At 34.6% G+C, this 18476-nt stretch overlaps 1 protein-coding gene across 1 annotated transcript; it reads right to left on the reverse strand.

The window, feature by feature from the left end:
* Positions 1-7558: 7558 nt before the first annotated feature.
* LOC114756728 (UPF0481 protein At3g47200-like) lies at positions 7559-8635 on the reverse strand. The gene has a single exon (XM_028945661.1). It carries the CDS (start codon positions 8633-8635, stop codon positions 7559-7561), a length of 1077 nt encoding a protein of 358 aa, XP_028801494.1.
* Positions 8636-18476: the final 9841 nt, after the last annotated feature.

Below are 18476 nucleotides of genomic sequence, written 5' to 3' on the forward strand. Positions count from 1 at the left end.
TTCATTGAATATATACATACCCATGGTTTATCGATAACATTATCCATCATACATTTATCGATAAGATGTTCGATCATCAATGACTGAAGCTTCATTTCAGTAACATTTAAATTTTCGATAATCTGTTCGATCAAACATATGTTCGATCACTTGTTCGATCATGGAACGATTTCCTCTTTCTATGATAATTCTTAGAGTCAATGATCCAACACTTGATCGATAATATTGGTGATCTAATTCGAAAAGTCTTCATTCTGTTTATCGATAACTTGATCTATTATCAAGTAATCGATCATCTTTTCGATCAAACTAAACCAGAATGACTTTCTGTTCTTCTTACTTATAAATGATTTCATCACAAATCTTTGAATGATAAATTGGTTTTCTCTCTGTGTTCGAGATTAAAGCATTCACCACAAAACTCTCATTTGCTCAAAATATGCAGATTAATGAAAACGAGGGCAACGGCTCTTCAACGGGATTACGTAGACTGCGACCTACAGTGTCAGAAGCTCAGACGCATTAATGGCGGAGCCGTTGAAACCAGCGAAACACGCAAACGAAGTCACAACGGCTAGAAGCTCTTCCGTCTAACGGCTACTTAACGATATCAACTATAAAAGGCACGAAGAAGCATTAATGAAGAGATTGAATACCGGAACTACCACCTGCGATTATTTAGTTACGCATTCAATACTCTGTTTTCACGTTACTACCGAGCATCAGTGTTTATCATTAAATTCACTCTGTAAGAGAGCCAATTACTACTCTTATTAAAGACTTGAGTGACACTCAAGAGTGTGAACTCTTGAGAGGGGTTGTATCCTTACGGGAGTAAGGGGGAGTGATTGAGCAATTCAATTACTGTACCGAGGCACCAAGAGCCCTGTCGATCTTGGAAGATAGTGAAATACTCAGAGGTGTTCTGGGGACTGGAAGTAGGTCACGTGGTTTAGACCGAACCAGTATAAATCTTGTGTCTCCTCTCTGCAGTTAAAATTCTTCATACTTTGACTCTCTGTTTTTATTCAATACTGACACGCTTTTGATTGGAAATTTTTGTAACTCACCCAATTCACCCCCCTCTTGGGTGAGATTGTTTCTAACAATAATGTTTAATAATATTTGATATAATAGCCAAAAGTCATTGCCAAATGACACTTTCAGCAACAACTTTTTTTAATTGCTGCTAAAGGATAGTTTCATTGTCATATTTCAATTTATTATTATTATTATTATTATATATTTAATTTTACAATAATTACCACTAGACTCATTCCAGTTTAATGGCAAGAAGGGATGCGAAAGGAAGAATTTAGGAGTTTGAACTATAAAAAAGCCATATTTAAGGTGATAATATCTGATAGGTGAAGTGGTGTAGTGAAGTGATGACATGTGGCACAGGTGAGGTAGCGAGTGACGTGGTCGGCGGGTAGCTGGAGGTGACCTGGCCACAATCAGCTATGATGTGGCGACACCTGGCAGTGGTCCTATTTTTCTCTTGTGACACTTTTAACGGCAACAAAAAGGGTTTTTGAGTGGCAACATTTGCCGCTAAAAATGGCTTTCAGCAGCGATAGAGGTGAGCAAAATCAAACTGTAACCAAACACTAAACCGAAGCAAATTTATTTTCGGTTTTTTGGTTCGGTTAATTCAATTATCGGTTAAAGATTTTGTTTTTATTTTTTAAAATTTTGATTTTCGGTATTCAGTTCAGTCATTTAAAAAAATCACTAAACCAAATTATATGTAATATATTTATATTTAATGAATATTACAATATATATTACATTTATATTTAATAAATATTAATAATATATATACACGCACATGACCTGTACGTTGTGTTTAAGGGGGAAGGAAAAGCTAACCTAAATAATGCTTTCACATCTCTCCTACTCCCACTGCCCTTATAGTATCAATCTCGCTCTCCTTCTCTTCCTTCATTTCTTAATCCCAATCTCTTCCTTCATCATGGTCAGCTCATCACTGGTTAGCATTATCATTTAGTTCTCTTTTGCCTCTCTCTCTTTTGCCTTTACCTAGTATCTCATCACTCCCTCTTCTGCACAAGTCCTCCTTTGATTCTTTAATTGATCAAGCACAGGGTCAAGAATCTAAAAAAGAAGAACTTGCCATTCTAGATCTCTACATTTATTTTATTTTCTCACTTCCTCTACTTCAAATCGCATACTAAAATAATTTTAGGTATAACTGAACCAAACCAAAATATACTACAAAAAAAAGACTTTCAGTGACAATTTTTAGTGGCAACAAAAAAGTCACTGCTAAAAGTCGTCACTGAAAGTATTTTTCAGCGGCGACACAAAAAGCTGCCACCGAATGTGAGACCGCTGAATGTCTTTAGAAGGCATACATTCAGCAGCGACTTTCTAAAGTCGCCATTTCAATGGCAACTAATATTGTCACCATCGTTGAAAGTTAACTTTCAATGACGACTATTAGTGTTGCCACTGAAAGTCTTTAGGATTTTCATTCAGCCTGAGATTTTTAGCAATGACTTTCTAAAGTTATCGTTGAAAGTATAATATGATAATATATATATATTTTATTTTACAATATTAATCAGTGAATTCAATCCAGCTTAATGGCAAGAAGATTGGACATGAAAGAAGTGTTAGTAACAGTTTCACCTAAAAGGGAGTGAATTGGGTGAAATATAAAAAAAATTTGACTTAATAAAATCAATAACTGAATATAACAAAAAGGATAAGTAAAGAAGGATTTCACCGAGGATGAACAAATGAGTAATGACACAAGAGATTATACTAGTTCAGTTTCAACCACTTGACCTAAGTCCAGTCCTCAAAGCACCACTGATTTTGCACTAACTCTCCAAGATTCAATAGGCTCTTGGTGCCACAGTACAGCAACTGAGTCTCTCTCAATCACTTTCCCTTACTATCCGTAAGGTTACAACTCCTCAAAAGTCCACACTCTTGAGTAACTCATAAATTTGAGTAAAAGAAATTTTAGACTCTCTCATAGAGTATATATTTTAAACATTGAAGTTCGGTACAGAAAACAGAGTATTGAATGCAACAGGAAATTTCAACAGATGTTAGCTCAACTTATTCAATACTTCATTCAATGCTCTTCACGCCATTTGTAGTTGGAGTATTACAGTTATCTATTAGACTGAAGAGCTTCTAGCCGTTGGAAGATCACTTGTGTGTGCTCGGCAGTTACAATGGTTGTTTGTAATAAATGCTTTTGACACAGTAGGTTTAAGCCTATAATTTTATCCGTTATGCTTCGTAATCTGTAGAAGTCTCTTAGCATAAGTAAGCTTTCTTCTTCAGGTAAATATAAATTAATAATAGAAAAGGTGATGATTCTTGATATTTATACAATAGATAAAAATATAGAATCAATCATCAGATATTCAGAAAGTAAGATGAACTTACTAGATTGATGTCTTGATCGATAACCCCTTAATCGATAACATCATGATTAATTAGACAGAGATATACTTAACAGATGCATTCATTTATCGAGTTCATTATAGATAATCCAATTATGGAATAAGTGATCGATAAATGATGAAATACTGACAAAGAAATTTTAGAAAGGAAAGTACTTTTGAATTCTGTGCAAGGTTTATTCATTTTAAATTTATAAGCCTTCGTGTTGTTCTAAAAGAAATAACATGATTAATGAAGGAAAAGCTTAAAGATAATATGAAGAATCTTTCTGATAGATAATCGTGAATAACAGTTTCAAAGAGGTGAATTGATTTATATATCGAATAGGTGATCGAACAATGCTTGATTAAATAGTTCATCGATAATTCTAAGTTATCGTGAAAATATCTTTTAAACATAATGATCTAGCACTTGATCAATAAAAGCTTGATTGAACAAGTGATCTGAAAAACAGTTCAGGAAGACTTGAACGGTCATGCCTAAAGATAAGTTGATGATCGATTAAATAATCGATTAATAGATAATCAATTAAGTGATCAATTATTGTCTTTGAAAACTTTGTTTTGGAATATAACAGGAAGAGTTTGATAGAACAGATTATCGATTAACCAAAAATGATTTGTCAAACAATGTTCGAATAAATTATTGATAAACTAATGATCGACAATATGATTGATAATTTAAAGCTGTGAGTGAGTCAAGGAAACTTACCAATTATCTGTGTCATTATCGATTACCTCTTGATCAATCAGGTGATTGATAAACCTTCTGTTATAAGCAAAGAAGTTAAACCTTTTTCCTGACAGCTTATCGATCAACCAATAATCGATCAAGTGATCGATGATTTCTTGAAACATCTTATATTAAGTAGTTATACCAATGATTGATCAATTGATTGATCAATCTATTTATCTAACAAGTTATTAAGCACAGTAAATTATCTATCACATGATCGATTAATTATAACTGTAAATAGACACAAAATACTTTGACAATTATCTGGCATATGTTCGATTAACTAGTGATCGAACACTTGATCAATTAATATAACAAATATTCAGAGATACTTTGAAACTTAATTTGTTATCATCAAAACACTTAAATTCAACAAGAAGGTGGTCATGAGTTTAAACTTTGAAGAAGATACATTTAAGCTGAAATATTTGGATGGTGACATGGCAGTAAGGTGGTGACATGGTGATGATGTGGTGTCAGCGAAGCCATTTTTCTCCAACATCACTTTCAGCTAGAGCTGGGAAAACGGGCCGGTTTGGCCCTGCAGGGCTGGCGGGCTTAAAGGAGCCGGCCCTATAGGGTCAAAATTAAAAAAAAAAACCCCAATTTGCTAGGCCCGGCCTTTAAGCAGACGGGCTTAGGGCCGGCCCATGGGCTTCCGACTCATTTTAAAATAAATTTCATTTTTCATATATTTTATCAAAAAATAAAAATAAATCAATGAAATTACTAGTAAAAGATATAAATATGAATGAAATTAAGTCACAAATATAAAAGACCATCATATCTAAATGTCCATCAACATACAAAAAATCTAAAACATCTATTAAACATAACAAGTCAATGATATTAACATCCAAAAGTTTCATTAAAAGTAGACAAACGTTTTCACTAAAAAAAAAAAAGTGGATAAACACTATCATCACTATCATTAATTGTAAGAATATTTGATTGTGCTTCATTAATAATAGGCTCTTCTTAACTTCTAAAAATATCAATAATTTCTCAGCCTTTAATTGTGAAATCACTTTGCTGTACAATCTCATGGGAAGTCTGAAATATCTTAGCACTTTGGATTGATCCATAGTATGCTTTTAATGAGCTAACTATGTCATCTTTTTTTTTTTTGCTTTTATTCAGGATGGTTTTCTTTGGTTTTGTCTAGCTCGCTTGTCTAACTCTATTTAAATATATAGTAAAAATTATGATATAGTCACTATAGAAAAAGTGTTAACTTATTTATTAAAATTTTATAACATATATACAAATTGTTACGTATTTGTTGATTCAATCATTAAATTTTTTGTTTTAATATGGGGAATATATTTTGTTTATTTTAATATATAAGTGTTGGTTCAAATGAATACAAATTTGAAATCTTATTTAGGATATGGAGAATATATTTTTATTTATTTTAATATCATTAGAGATTGGGGTATGAGTTGAGAGTGAATGAAAATCTGAAAGTAAACCTTAGAGAGGGAGAGTGTGTAAAATGTTATGGACTTAGATTAGGGTCAAGAAAAAAAATATAAATTAAAAAATTATTGTTAGCAGACTTAAACGGGCTGGCCTTTTTATTTTTGAGCCCTACAAGGCTGGTCCTTTTAAGTCTAAGTTCCCTTTGAAAATCTCAAATTACAACCTCGACCCTCAACTTAAACGGGTCGGCCTGACGAGCTCAGCCTGTTTTCCAGGCTCTACTTTCAGCAGCAATAAAAAAGCCACCGTTGAAAGTTACTTTCGCGGCAACAAATTTCATAGCAACAAAAGTTGACTTTCAGCGGCGATTTTTTTTGTTGCTACTATCAGCCACGGTCGTTACGGTAATAACTTTTCAATGGTGACATAAAACCTTTCAACAGCAATTTTTATACTTTTAGCGGCGATAGAAAAAGTCAATTTTTTTGTAATGATATTTTGGTTCAGTTTTATCTCTGTTAATAATATTATTCAGTTCAGCTCCATGTTGTTAAATGCTTCATCTTGGTGTTTTGATTTTTTCGGTTTTCAATCCTAACTAAACCGAAACGCCAAATACTCACCCCAAACATATTAGTCACTGCTGAAGGGTCTTTTAGCGGTGACAAAGTAAGCCATTGTTGAAAAGCATTAGCAGCAGTTACTATGGCAATGACTTGGCAATGATTTTTTGCTGTCGAAAGCTTTCAGCAGCAACTAAGTCAATTTTTTTTAGTGTAGAAGAAGGTGCCTAGCTAAAAAGTTGTCTTAAAATAAAACTTGAAATCCAACCAATCTAAACCAGTACCACAACGTTCATGCAATTAACTGATTAGAGAAGACATATTGCTTTGACTTTCTCATATTAAGGATATATTTCCTTTTTATGATATAATGAATACGTGAGTTATAATTAAAAAATATATAATATAATCTACAAAGAAATATATTTGCACAATAAATAATATTCAAAAAATAATAATATATAATATTAATGCATAATAAAATTAGATTATATTATTTATAAATTATGAATAAAGTGTAACTTATTTTTCTTGACTGTAATCATTTTTCTTTTCTATCTTAGCTTTCTTCCATGCCAGAGTGAATGTAATCCAAATTGGCATGTTTTGGTTTGTTTTAAATTGGGCGAAATTTTTTAAATAGTGACATATGTCTACAAAAGACCCTATAGTATAATTACGGATCTTATTTTACACAGCATTTGCAACTTTGTTTTGCTCAAGTTACTAGGTCTTTTGGATGGTAAAAAATGTTATTAGTTATTTATTGGCCGCGTTGATTGTATTATAAATATAGAAGTTGAACATAAAACATCTGAAACAACCATCGTGAATATTCAAGGGTTAAAGTATATATTTGCCCCAAAATTTTTTACTCAGAAGCTCTAAGCATTAGGAATTTCTTTTTTATGTAAATTTGACCCAGAAGTTTAAAATCATAGCAATATAATGTTACATCCTGTCATTAAAAATATTAATAGTCGACATCATTATTTTAATAATCTGCATTAGTTTTTTAAATATAAGATGCAATATTACAACAATTTTAAACTTTCAGAGCAAATTTATTAAAAAAAAAAAAATTCCTGATGTCCAGAGCTCTTGAATGAAAACTTTCAGGACAAATTTGCATCTTAACAGTACATTCAAAGCTGTGAAAAGCTAAAGCTACAGACTAGAATACATAATCGTCATTTGAACATTATCCATGAAGACAGACGTCTGCTAGAGTTCATAACATCACAATGAAAATAGAGATATAGATAATGAAAGAAAAGCCAGTACTGACGACGATGACAATGCTGAAATGCACATAACATAATAGCTAGAAAACCAAAAAAAGACAGAAAGAAAGAAAGAAAGAAATAGCTGGCTAGATTTACTTAGCCACTTCAGCTAACCGAAATGACAGAGCATATAGTCTGAACAAAAGTGAAGACAATGAGTAACACGGCGGCAGCAGAACCAACAATTTTCCATGGGGTGCCACAGTAGTCACGTCTCAAATTTGTGCACCATCTGTGGTACCTGCTACGATAAAATTTATTTACTTGACAACAAACTTCATGGTAATGAGAGTGTACACCTGGTGTTATGATATTTTTTCTGAGACTGTTCACCATTGTAGCTACTGCATTGGAGTCGCCTAGCGCATTAGTGATAATGCCTTTGTCCACCAGCAATTCCACATCTTTATCAGTGTTTATAAGGAAATCTAGTAAAAACATATACTGACTCACATAATGATTGTCAGCATAGTGGCATTGTTCAAATGCCATCACATTTCTAATGTGTATTTCTATGTCATCATATACTTTAAAGGGTGCCATTTCCAACTCACCATTTCCAAAGCGTAAGTGAATTGAGCCTTTCTTTTTCACTGCCCTAAACTTTAACCCTATTTCATGCAGCTGACTAGCACTGGGCAAATGTTCCACTACCTTGATACTTGTTTCCCGCTTGAAGAGTCTCTCTTTAGTTGGTGGCAAGAAAAACTCTCTTATTAGATGAGTGAAGTGCTCCACTCGTTCGATCTCTACGATGGCATTATGTTGTACCTTGTTCACTTTCAAATCATTAAAAAATGTCAAGGTAAGTTCCGGAAAGGGAGTTCCTGAGCTTGGAATTGCCATGTTGTACAGTTCTTTCAAAACAAAGAATGGAATTTGATTCTCAAGTAATATCAGGTCGACGTGTATGGCTCCTACCAACCATGGTTTTAGTAATACATAATCTTCAACTGCCCACTGCTGGTCCGACACTAACCGAAGAAAGTACTCAAATATGAAGCACGAATCGGTTATAATCATCCTCAAGAACTTGTCACTTCTCATTTCAACTTGCTCCGCATAACATTTTCTTATTCTGTCTTCCAATCCTGTCAGGGTTCTCAGATAATCCTCCAACAACCCATCAATACGAACTCTTTCAAGGAAATTCTTGACATATGTCGATTTGAACTTTTCCATATATTCCAATTTACTTTCTCCATGGTGATATGGCCCAATTGAGACAACATTAGGAGAGTAGGCTGCTTCGTTTTGTTTGCGAATAACATCCGGAGTTTTGTAGATACAACAGTTGAATGTCAAAGGAGGGCGTGGAGTTTCTAGACCTATAGAAATCTCTCTTGCCACCTATTCTCTTGGGAACCATTCCCTTCCTGCCTTTGAGTTGCTTCATCCACAGCTTCAATGTTTGCCATGTTTTTGTGTGAACCTTGAAAAGAAAACAGTTGACTTCAACTTTAGGTCTGTATTCCCCAGGTAAGAATTTTTTTTATTAAGTGTATTATTCATGTTAGATCTTGTGTTTTCATAAGCTAAAATTTCAGGATTTAATCCTTAACATAATTTTGAACAAGAAAACTAGGTCAACAGACACAAATCTTTCGAAAAGATTTTCAACTTTTACAAGAATAAAGGCCCGTTTAATAGGAAGAATTAGAAAAAAGGTAAGGGAAGGGAAAATTTTCGGCAACGGGGACGTTTAGAGAACAAAGGAAAGAAAAGGAAAAAAAATGAATTAAAAATAATTTTTTTAAAAAAAAGAAAAAGAAATACCAAACATGCTTTTAACCAATCTGGGTAAAAAAAACATCTCCTTCACTATCTTCATCCGGGACCAAGGATATCAAACCGAAAAAAAGGGATTATGCAACATATCATAGCTAGATCAAAACCATTGCCATGAACTCAGGCGTGGGGTTGTTTGTTTCGGCTTATCAGAAACATTTCCACACAAGTTAAAATAAAACTCATCTCATACACTGTAAAATCACATTCGAAACGCTAATTCAAATACCCTCATGAACATACCAAGCGAGCTAAGCAGTGGATGGAAGGCTAATTTCCTTTTCCTCTGGCTGGCTTTCAGCCTAACCAAGCGGCACCAAATGGAAAGGCTATGAACATGTGATTATCAAGACATGAAGAGCATAGAATAAACAGTCATCAAATGATGAATTTCTGGCCCAAAAAAAAAAAAAAGAATTTAACAAGAGAACAGATAAAGAACCTGATCGAAGAACTGCTGGCTCTAAAGAAAGACGATACTGTGTTGTATATGGATGAAATCAGACACTACAGATATTTCTCCGACATCTGGACGCTATAAGAAGATCTTACTAGATGCGATAATTTGCTCATTGATAAGAGTTCACTAGACAAAAATGATCTGACTTTTCAAAGATTGTCCCAACTACTGGTCATTGCCTGGGAAGACCATAATTTGCTCACACTACAAAAAAATTGACTTTCAGCGGCGACAAAAGTCGCCGCCGAAAGTTTTTTGCGGCGACAAGTCGCCGCTGAAAAGTCGTTGCCGTAGCAGCTGTGGCTGAAAAACTTTCAGTGGCGACTAAAAAGGTCGCCGCTAAAAGATACTTTCAGCGGCGACTTTTAGAAGTTTCGGTGACAAAAAAGTCGCCGCAGAAAGTAATGCCTAAGAAGAATTGGCTTTACCAATGCCACGTCATCGCCGTCGCTGCCACGTCATCGTCTTCGGCTGCCACGTCATCACCGTTGACCTCCACGTCATCGCCATCGGCGGCCACATCATCACCGCCGACCGCCACATCATCACTAGCCACCTCCACGTCATTGTCACATCACTTCTCCTCGCCACGTCACCGTCCAAATATTTTCACCTTAAATGTGTCTTCTTCCAGGTTCGAACTCGTGACCGCCTCCTTTCGTGTCCAACCTTCTTGCCGCTGAGCCAGATTGAATTTGTTTATTAATATTGTAAAATAAAATATATATTATTATATTATACTTTCAGCGGCGACAAAAAAAGTCGCCGCTGAAGGTCCACTTTCGGCGGCGACTAAAAAAGTCGCCGCTGAAAGTACACTTTCGGCGGCGACAAAAAAAGTCGCCGCTGAAAATCTTGGTTTCAATGGTGAACTTTCAGCGGCAACTAAAAAAGTCGCCGCTGACACTTTTGTCGCCGCGGAAAGTCTTGGTTTTAATGGCGAACTTTCAGCGGCGACACTTTTGTCGCCACGGAAAGTCTTGGTTTCAATGGCGAACTTTTAGCGGCGACTAAAAAAGTCACCGCTAAAAGTCCACTTTCGGCGGCGACAAAAAAAGTCGCCGCTGAAGGTCCACTTTCAGCGGCGACACTTTTGTCGCCACCGAAAGTTTTGGTTTCAATGGCGAACTTTCAGCGGCGACTTTTTGGTGTCGCCGCCGAAAGTCGTCGCCTAAAGTCTGTTTTTTTGTAGTGTCATTTGGTGTATCGCATTATCGCTCATAATTATTGAGTGGGGCCTCCTTGTGCATGCTAGTTTTCTAGGCTTTATTTTGGTCCCTTGCGCCTGAGTTAAGAAGACTAGCTTTCGAAGATATGGTTCTGTCTACTCCTAACATCTAATGTTACTGTTACTCCTATGGCGTTAATTTTGAATTCTTAAAAAATTGTTATATTCTGTTAGTTTAATTGAAGTCTTTAAAATGATTTTGTTTATAATTTAAAAATATTAGATAATGAACTGTACATAATTATATAACATTTTAATAAAGTTAAAAATTGAAGATCAGCCTCATGTGGGTAGATATTGTCTTCCCAGGCAATGACCAAGTAGTTGCTCATTGATAAGAGTTCGCTGGAAAAGAATGAACTGACTTTTCAAAGGTCGTCCTATATGTTACAAGGGGCTCTCATTAATGCTCATAATTATTTGAGTGGGACCTCCTTGCGTCTGTTGGTGAGGGATTTCGGGTCCTAACTGGAATGCAAATAGATTCTTCTAGTACCCACCCGTGATCCGATCACGGAAATGGAGTCAAATTCTAAATATACAGCAAAGCACAGAGGAGAAAGATGAGAGATTTCAAAGAAGTGGTATATCCTGTAAAATTGCCTTCAGTTTTTGTTCCTTAAATTTCTCCACTCCCGTCATGCAAATTTGAAAGGGATGGTGAATATTACAGTTAAAACTCAGGTTTTTTTGTTTTGTTTTTACTTTGCATTCGGACCCCATCTTAGATGGTTTGGGCCTAATCCACTTAAAGGTGGATCAGTCCATATTCTAACAGTCAGTTGTCTAAGATTTGGTCCCTTGTGCAACTCCCAATGGGAGAAAAGCCGAAAACTTCCAAGTCAAAGAAGACTGATTTTGGCAGATATGGTTAGGAATTTACGGATATGTCCTATAAATTAAGACCAAACTTCCTTTTTTCCCCCTTATTAATAAGATTGGTACGCAAGAAATGCTTCGTTGTGTCTCAGATTTTCTCGGAAAACTTGTCGATGAAGAGTGGATCCAAAGCATCAACTGGATATGATATACGAACGAATGGGTCAATGAAATCCGCCCGTTGGAGTTTGGGACCAAACGGTAGCAGATGGAGGGCTTAGGGCGAATATTTTTAATGATGAGCCATTCCATATGATTTGATTTGTGGTTTGAAGCAAAGCAATCCAGACCTAAAAACCCAAATGGAATTTGTGCAAACCAAAACCATTAGTGGGGTTGGCATTGATGTTATATATAAACCATTAGTCCATAAAATGACACAGAACATTATAGAAAGACAGTATGAGACGCAATAATAACAAAAGAGAATGGATGGAAAGCCCACTTGATTTTCACTTCGAAAGGGAACATCATAAGAGAAAACAAACTATTTTAAAATGATTTTCTTAGGAGTTGTTATTTGTAACGCATGCGGATAATTTCGTCATTGCACATTGAAAATCTTCTCCCGGTTAGGCTTCTAGCTATTTTAAAGTTATTTGAATATTTCATAGGAGATTTCAGTAATAAAATTCCTCCTTTGAGACTCTACAATGATTTTCCTATAAAACATTACAGTATACCTCGTTGTTGAGTTTCTATATGTGACTTGGGTCATTTCAAAACAATTTTCCTACTTTACTAATTATGAGCAAATTGTTTGGTTGTCTCGCTTCATTCTATTTATAAAACACTTAAAAGAATATCTAAAATTTTAATCAAGTTTTTATATTTTTGGCCCAATTAATTATATCTTTTTTTTTGGCCATCCCCCCAATTAGTTATATCTAATTTCATTGTACTTCTCTGATCTTATTTATAAGATATACAGAGATAATTTTATTTAGTCATATTTATACATCATATCATAATTTTAACATAAATATATTATTTTATCCTTTAGTTATTATTTTTTAGATTGTTGCCTTCTTAAAAATTGTATATATTAATTAAAAATGACTAAACTTAAAAATTTGTTAAATTTTAAAGGGACAACTAATTTGATAGTCCTTCTAGTTATCCTATGTTTTGAACCAGGTCCCTGCATTTATCTTCTTTTTTATCAGATTCTTCAAGTTTGTTCTGTCAAATGCGTTAATCCTCAAAGTAAACTGTTTAATCAGAGCTAACAACGTTAACGAATCCGTTAGCCTATAGACATACTCTTTCTCTCTCCTCCCTTTCCTGTCTCTCTCTCAAACGTTCTCTTCCTTCACAAGGCCTTAACTCCAATCTTGAATATGCTCTTTTAAACTGGAACCTTCGGACACTCACTTCGGCAGCATCACTTTTCCCAACCTCACCAACCAATTTCGACCAAGACTAGACCACACTATTCCAAGTCGGCTCGTCCTCCTTCATCCTTTTATCCTACAAACCACATACCTCCTCCTCCATTGTCAAATCCACGCCTCTCGGGGACCTTTCTTACGAGCACTTTTGAACGGCTTTGTACACATGTCCTTCAGTGTTGGTCTCACTCTCTTTGCTCTGACCAATACTACTTGTGTGAACTCACCGGTCAATATTGGAAATAAGGGAGAATTGAATTTGCTGTGATTGCTTAAATGAAAAGCTTATGCTTTGGTGATGTCGTTGGCGAACAACTTGATGCTATCCTTTGGCCCCAACTCACTTACCCCTTTTTATACTCAGTCCTCACTCAAGTTGGTCTTGTTGAATTCACTTCAAATCCAGAATGTTAAATATATTACTAAGAAGCTTTGTGATACCACAATGGGAAATGTTGACGAAGGGAAAGAAGGAGATGAATGTGAGTAAAGGTAGGCAGCAAAGGACAGTGAGGAAGGGTCTTGTAGCTTGGTCTGGAATCAAGGGAGAGAGAGGGAGAGAGAGGGAGGATAAGGGGGCAGAGAGAAAGAGAATGAGAACAAACTAATTTCAAACTCATTTTAATTTTTACATGTGATGTCTAGTTAGCGTAACGGATTTTTTTAACGTTGTTACCTCTTATTAAACAGTTTTTAACGTTAAGGAGTAACGCATTTGACTGAACAAATTTGAAGGATATGGTAAAAAAGAAAATAAGTGTAGGGATCTAATTCAAAACTCAAGATAACTATAAGGACTGCCAAATTAGTTTTTCCAAATTTTAAAGCAAAGTTAATAAGTTTTAAGATTTTTTTTCCAATGAAAAAGTGCTAAAAGTCATTTATAAATTAAAAAAAGAGGAGTATTAATTAATATCTCCCCCACATTCATTTGTCCTGCTCATTCGCTCTTTTTCACTCTCTCCCCACATAAATAAAGGTATTTTTTAGAAAATAAAATATACTATATCTAGTCCTTAATATATAATATGTGATATTAAAAAAATTAATTTAATTAGTTAATTATCTGTAATAAATCAATGTTGTCTTTAATAAAATATTATTATTAATCATGTATATATGAATCATCTTTTGATAGTAACTCCTTAACATGCCCAATCACCATAGGATTACTTAAGAGCAAAATAAATAAATATCGAAAACAAAGTGGATTGATGTTTTATATTTAAGATCAAATTGTATTTTCAACTAACTCTTATATTAAAAATAAAAGATATTATTATTTTAACATATTTATCATTTTTAATCAATTTTGACTGACTTTTTTTTTATCTATGTAATTTAATTATTTTTATTTTATATACATAGGATCAGAAGGAGTACCACGTTATAGCATTTTTCTTCAATTTTTTTTGGGAGAAAATAGACTATAGAAAGTCAACTCGTGGTAAACGTAAGAACCTAATCAGTGTCAATTCAACAAATTCATAACATGCTTAGGTCATCCTATTCGACCAAACGAATTTGTAAGAGAGTGTGTGTCTGAGACCTAGATTTGAAATCAAATTTTTTTATAGCAAACTATTTAGCATTTGATATTAGTCATTAATTTGAATTCTAGTTGTGCTCAACAAAAATTGAGAGAGTACTAGAGGAGAAAAATGTCATATATTCCTCTTGTCCTTAAAATTGTACTATGGATTATACTTGTACGAAAAGCAATGTTTTAAAATCTGGATCGGACAATGAACTGGAAAAATTAACAGGTCATGGTTTATTTGATTGGATCGGTTAGCGGTCGAACTAGTGACATAAATAATTAAATAAAAAATAATATCATTTGTTTATGTACCAATATAAATAAAATATTAAGTTATCAAATAATTGTAAAATAAAATTAAATAGTTTAATTTCATAATAAATCAAAAAATTTATTCCTCCGGTCCTAAATATAAGACCCCTTTTGTAGTGTAAATTACACTACAAAAGGGGTCTTATATTTAGGACCGAAGGAGTATATGATAATAATATGTCTCACAACAAATTATTAATAGGGACTAAATCCTCATCCTAGAAAAATGAAGTGGATGACACCTGGACCTATCAACTCAGTATATTTGTTCAACTAACAATCAAACCAATCAGGATATTGCTACGACTTAGAAACTTCCAAGGCAACATTGGCCTAAAAAAAAAAAAACACTTCTGAATACCCAATGCTCATAAGCAAAGATTTTCAACACAAATTTACACCTTAACCCTTTCTTTTGATAACCCATAACTGTAATTTATATTGGGTTAAGGTGCAAATTTAAACTTTAAAATCATAGTAATATTGCATCATACCGTAAAAAACGTTAATGGTCAATATCACTATTTGATCGTCAATGTAAGTTTTTTTAATGGTAAGTGGTAATATTGTTATGATTTTAAGCTTTCGGGGTAAATTTTCGTCTAAAACAACTTCCAAGTACCTAATGCTTCTGAATGAAAACTTTCAGGAAAAAATCTACACCTTAACTCATTTATGTTTAATGATCAAAGACTATACATTTCTCGAGTTGCTAGCCAACTTTTCGTCGTAGATTTGACTTGTTCAAAGATGACAATGAGATAGGATAGAAATATAAAAAAAGAATATATTTTTCTTATATATTTTGTCATATATTTATGTTACATGATTATTAAACGGGTTTATTTAATCCCATAAATTATTGTCCTGCCTTCTTTCTTTCTTTTTTCTTGACAAAATTTTTGTCAACTATTCCACCCTATTTCAAATTACACCCAAAAACAATAATAATTTGTTTTATCTTTCAATAAAAACATTTTAAAAATAAATCTCTTTAATCTTAAACTTGAATCTTATGATTAATAGTTTTGAGCTCAAAGTTGAATTTTTCTTAGTAGAAATTTTAATATAAATATGTGATTAGTCTCCACTAAACATTCTCAAGAAGAGAGGAGTTGCAATGGTCACCCCAGATTGTTTGAATGCCATGAGTGAATAGAAAGTTGGATCTACATTGGATCTCACTTGAATCGCCCCATGTATCCTCCTAAGGAGAACTTTAGTTCCAAACCCTGGTTCGAACAGGAGAAGTACGCTATGTTAATGTGCCTTAGATGATTCACATCTCAGGGTCAGGCTAATGAGCACATTGAACTATCCATGTAGCTGAGAGCCCTCACAATCTAAGTACAACGACATAATTAACAAGGGCGTGCTCTACCACTAAGCTAATAGCTTGTTGTGTATACCTATGCCAAAAGCAAGAGAAGCCCCATCCCTGTTTTTCTTTTTTCATGTCATGGGGGCAAAAAAAGGGGATCCTATCAACTTGTTTTGACCTAGGATAATAAGGTCATGAGCTTAGTCTTACTTCGTTGTCAAGAAATGAAAGAAGACTTCTATCTCCAAATTGATCTTAGATGTAGCTTACTTCTTTTTGGGTGTGAAGTAGCATCAAACCAAAATACCCAACAAGCATTAGCTCTTCCTCAAAAGAAGGTGATCCAGATGTACCTTCCAGTATGGCTACCTTGTTACAACTTCACTCTGGTCACTAGCCCTACCTTCGACATCCCCATCCTTGCAATTAATGTAATGACTTCGGGCATGGCCAGCTCCAATATTGTGATGGGCCACTTACACAAGGCATAGGAATGAATTCACTGCCGTATGGTTTATCGATGATTACTAACGATTCAGGCTTCATACAAGTGAGTTGTAGCCTATATTCCAAACTAAAGACGAGATTTTGGAGTTAGCTCATTCTCACAAAATTGTGATCCTTTGTCCTGAGCATTATAGCCCATGTGTTTCCTAGGGCATAAAGGGCATGATGATTTGACATCATCCTTACCTTCCTCCGGCTTATTACCGGAAATCTTCTCAAGGTTCCAAACTCAACATTAGCAACAAAACACGAGGATTGTGCTTGTTGCAGGGCTTAACCTAACACTTCACGACACGAGCTAACGATAGCTATGCACAAGTCATGTTCCCGAAGGCACCCTCTCTTTCAAGAGGATTTACGGCATGTCAAGCCCTGTTAATTTTCTTCACTTTGCATCAAATCAAACCATATACTCTACCACTTCTACAAGCTCTTGTCAATTCCTTTGAGTTTCATTCTTGTGAATGTACTCCCCAAGCAGGATACTTAACACGTTAGCTACAATACTACACAGGTCGATAAGGACAGAGCCTAGTATCCATCATTTATGGCTAAGACTATTATGGTAGGTAATTCCATTCACTCCCTTAGCTTACATCTCTTAGTGTTAGTGTTAGTCTAGCAAAGTACTTTTGCTGTTGGTGTTTTTTTCGATCTCTAGCATTTCACCATTCTACCTAAAATTCTCTCTGCCCCTATTGTACTCCAGCTTAGTAGTTTCCACTGCCTATCAGGGGTTGAACCTTGGGATTTGATAGCGAACTCAAAAGGCCACCTACAAAGGCTTTATGCCCAATCATTTTGGATAACGCTTGCATCCTCTGTCTTATAGAGGTTGTTGGCACAAAATTAGCCGATGCTTATTCCCCATATACCATCATTCCTTTTTCTCCATGCAGTATTGCTCCATCAGACTTTCTCTTGATATGACAAATTCCCCACCATGGGAGTCTGGACCGTGTCTCAGTCCTAGTATGGCTAATCATCCTCTTAGACCAATTATTGATCCTTGCTTTGGTAAGCTATTGCCTCACTAACTAGCTAACTAGACATGTGTCACATCTCAATTTTTAGATCTAGGAGCTCTAGAAGTAGCCTAAAAAAGGTAGGCTATTAAGTCTTTTTTGAACAGAAATTCCAAAGATGAGAAAGGAAGTCAAAGTAGTTTCAGGGACTAAACTGTAAAGTAAAAGTTTTCAGGGACTCAAGTATAATCAAGGCTAGAGGCTCCAATAAAGTCTCAAGGGCCCAGAAAGAGAAAAAAAATTAGAAACAGGCCAAGGGGTAGGTTAGAAACCTCAAAGAGATAGTTGTATGACGTTAAGTCCAAGTAGGGACTAAACTGTAAATTTAGAAAGTTACGGCTAATATGGGTAAAAATAGAAAGTATACAGCAAATTCTAAGAAAATCTCAAAAAATGAGAAATAATATTCTAAGACTCTTTGGTGAAGAGAAATGATGAAAATACCCTTGAGGCAGCTTAAATAGAATTTATGAAAATATGGCCGGTAAAAAGTATACCGTTTGAGGTCATTGTTTAAAATAGCAAGAGACCTCAAAAATATATGCAAAAATGACATTAAATGATTGAAATAT

The sequence above is a fragment of the Neltuma alba genome, unplaced genomic scaffold (genome assembly GCF_004799145.2).
Source record: "Neltuma alba isolate B1F8T4 unplaced genomic scaffold, ASM479914v2 tig00010464_pilon, whole genome shotgun sequence".
Taxonomy (NCBI): Eukaryota; Viridiplantae; Streptophyta; class Magnoliopsida; order Fabales; family Fabaceae; genus Neltuma; species Neltuma alba.

Excerpts from the sequence above, each read along its gene's own strand:
- LOC114756728 (XM_028945661.1), bottom strand. The coding sequence starts at position 8,635 with ATGGAAAAGTTCAAATCGACATATGTCAAGAATTTCCTTGAAAGAGTT.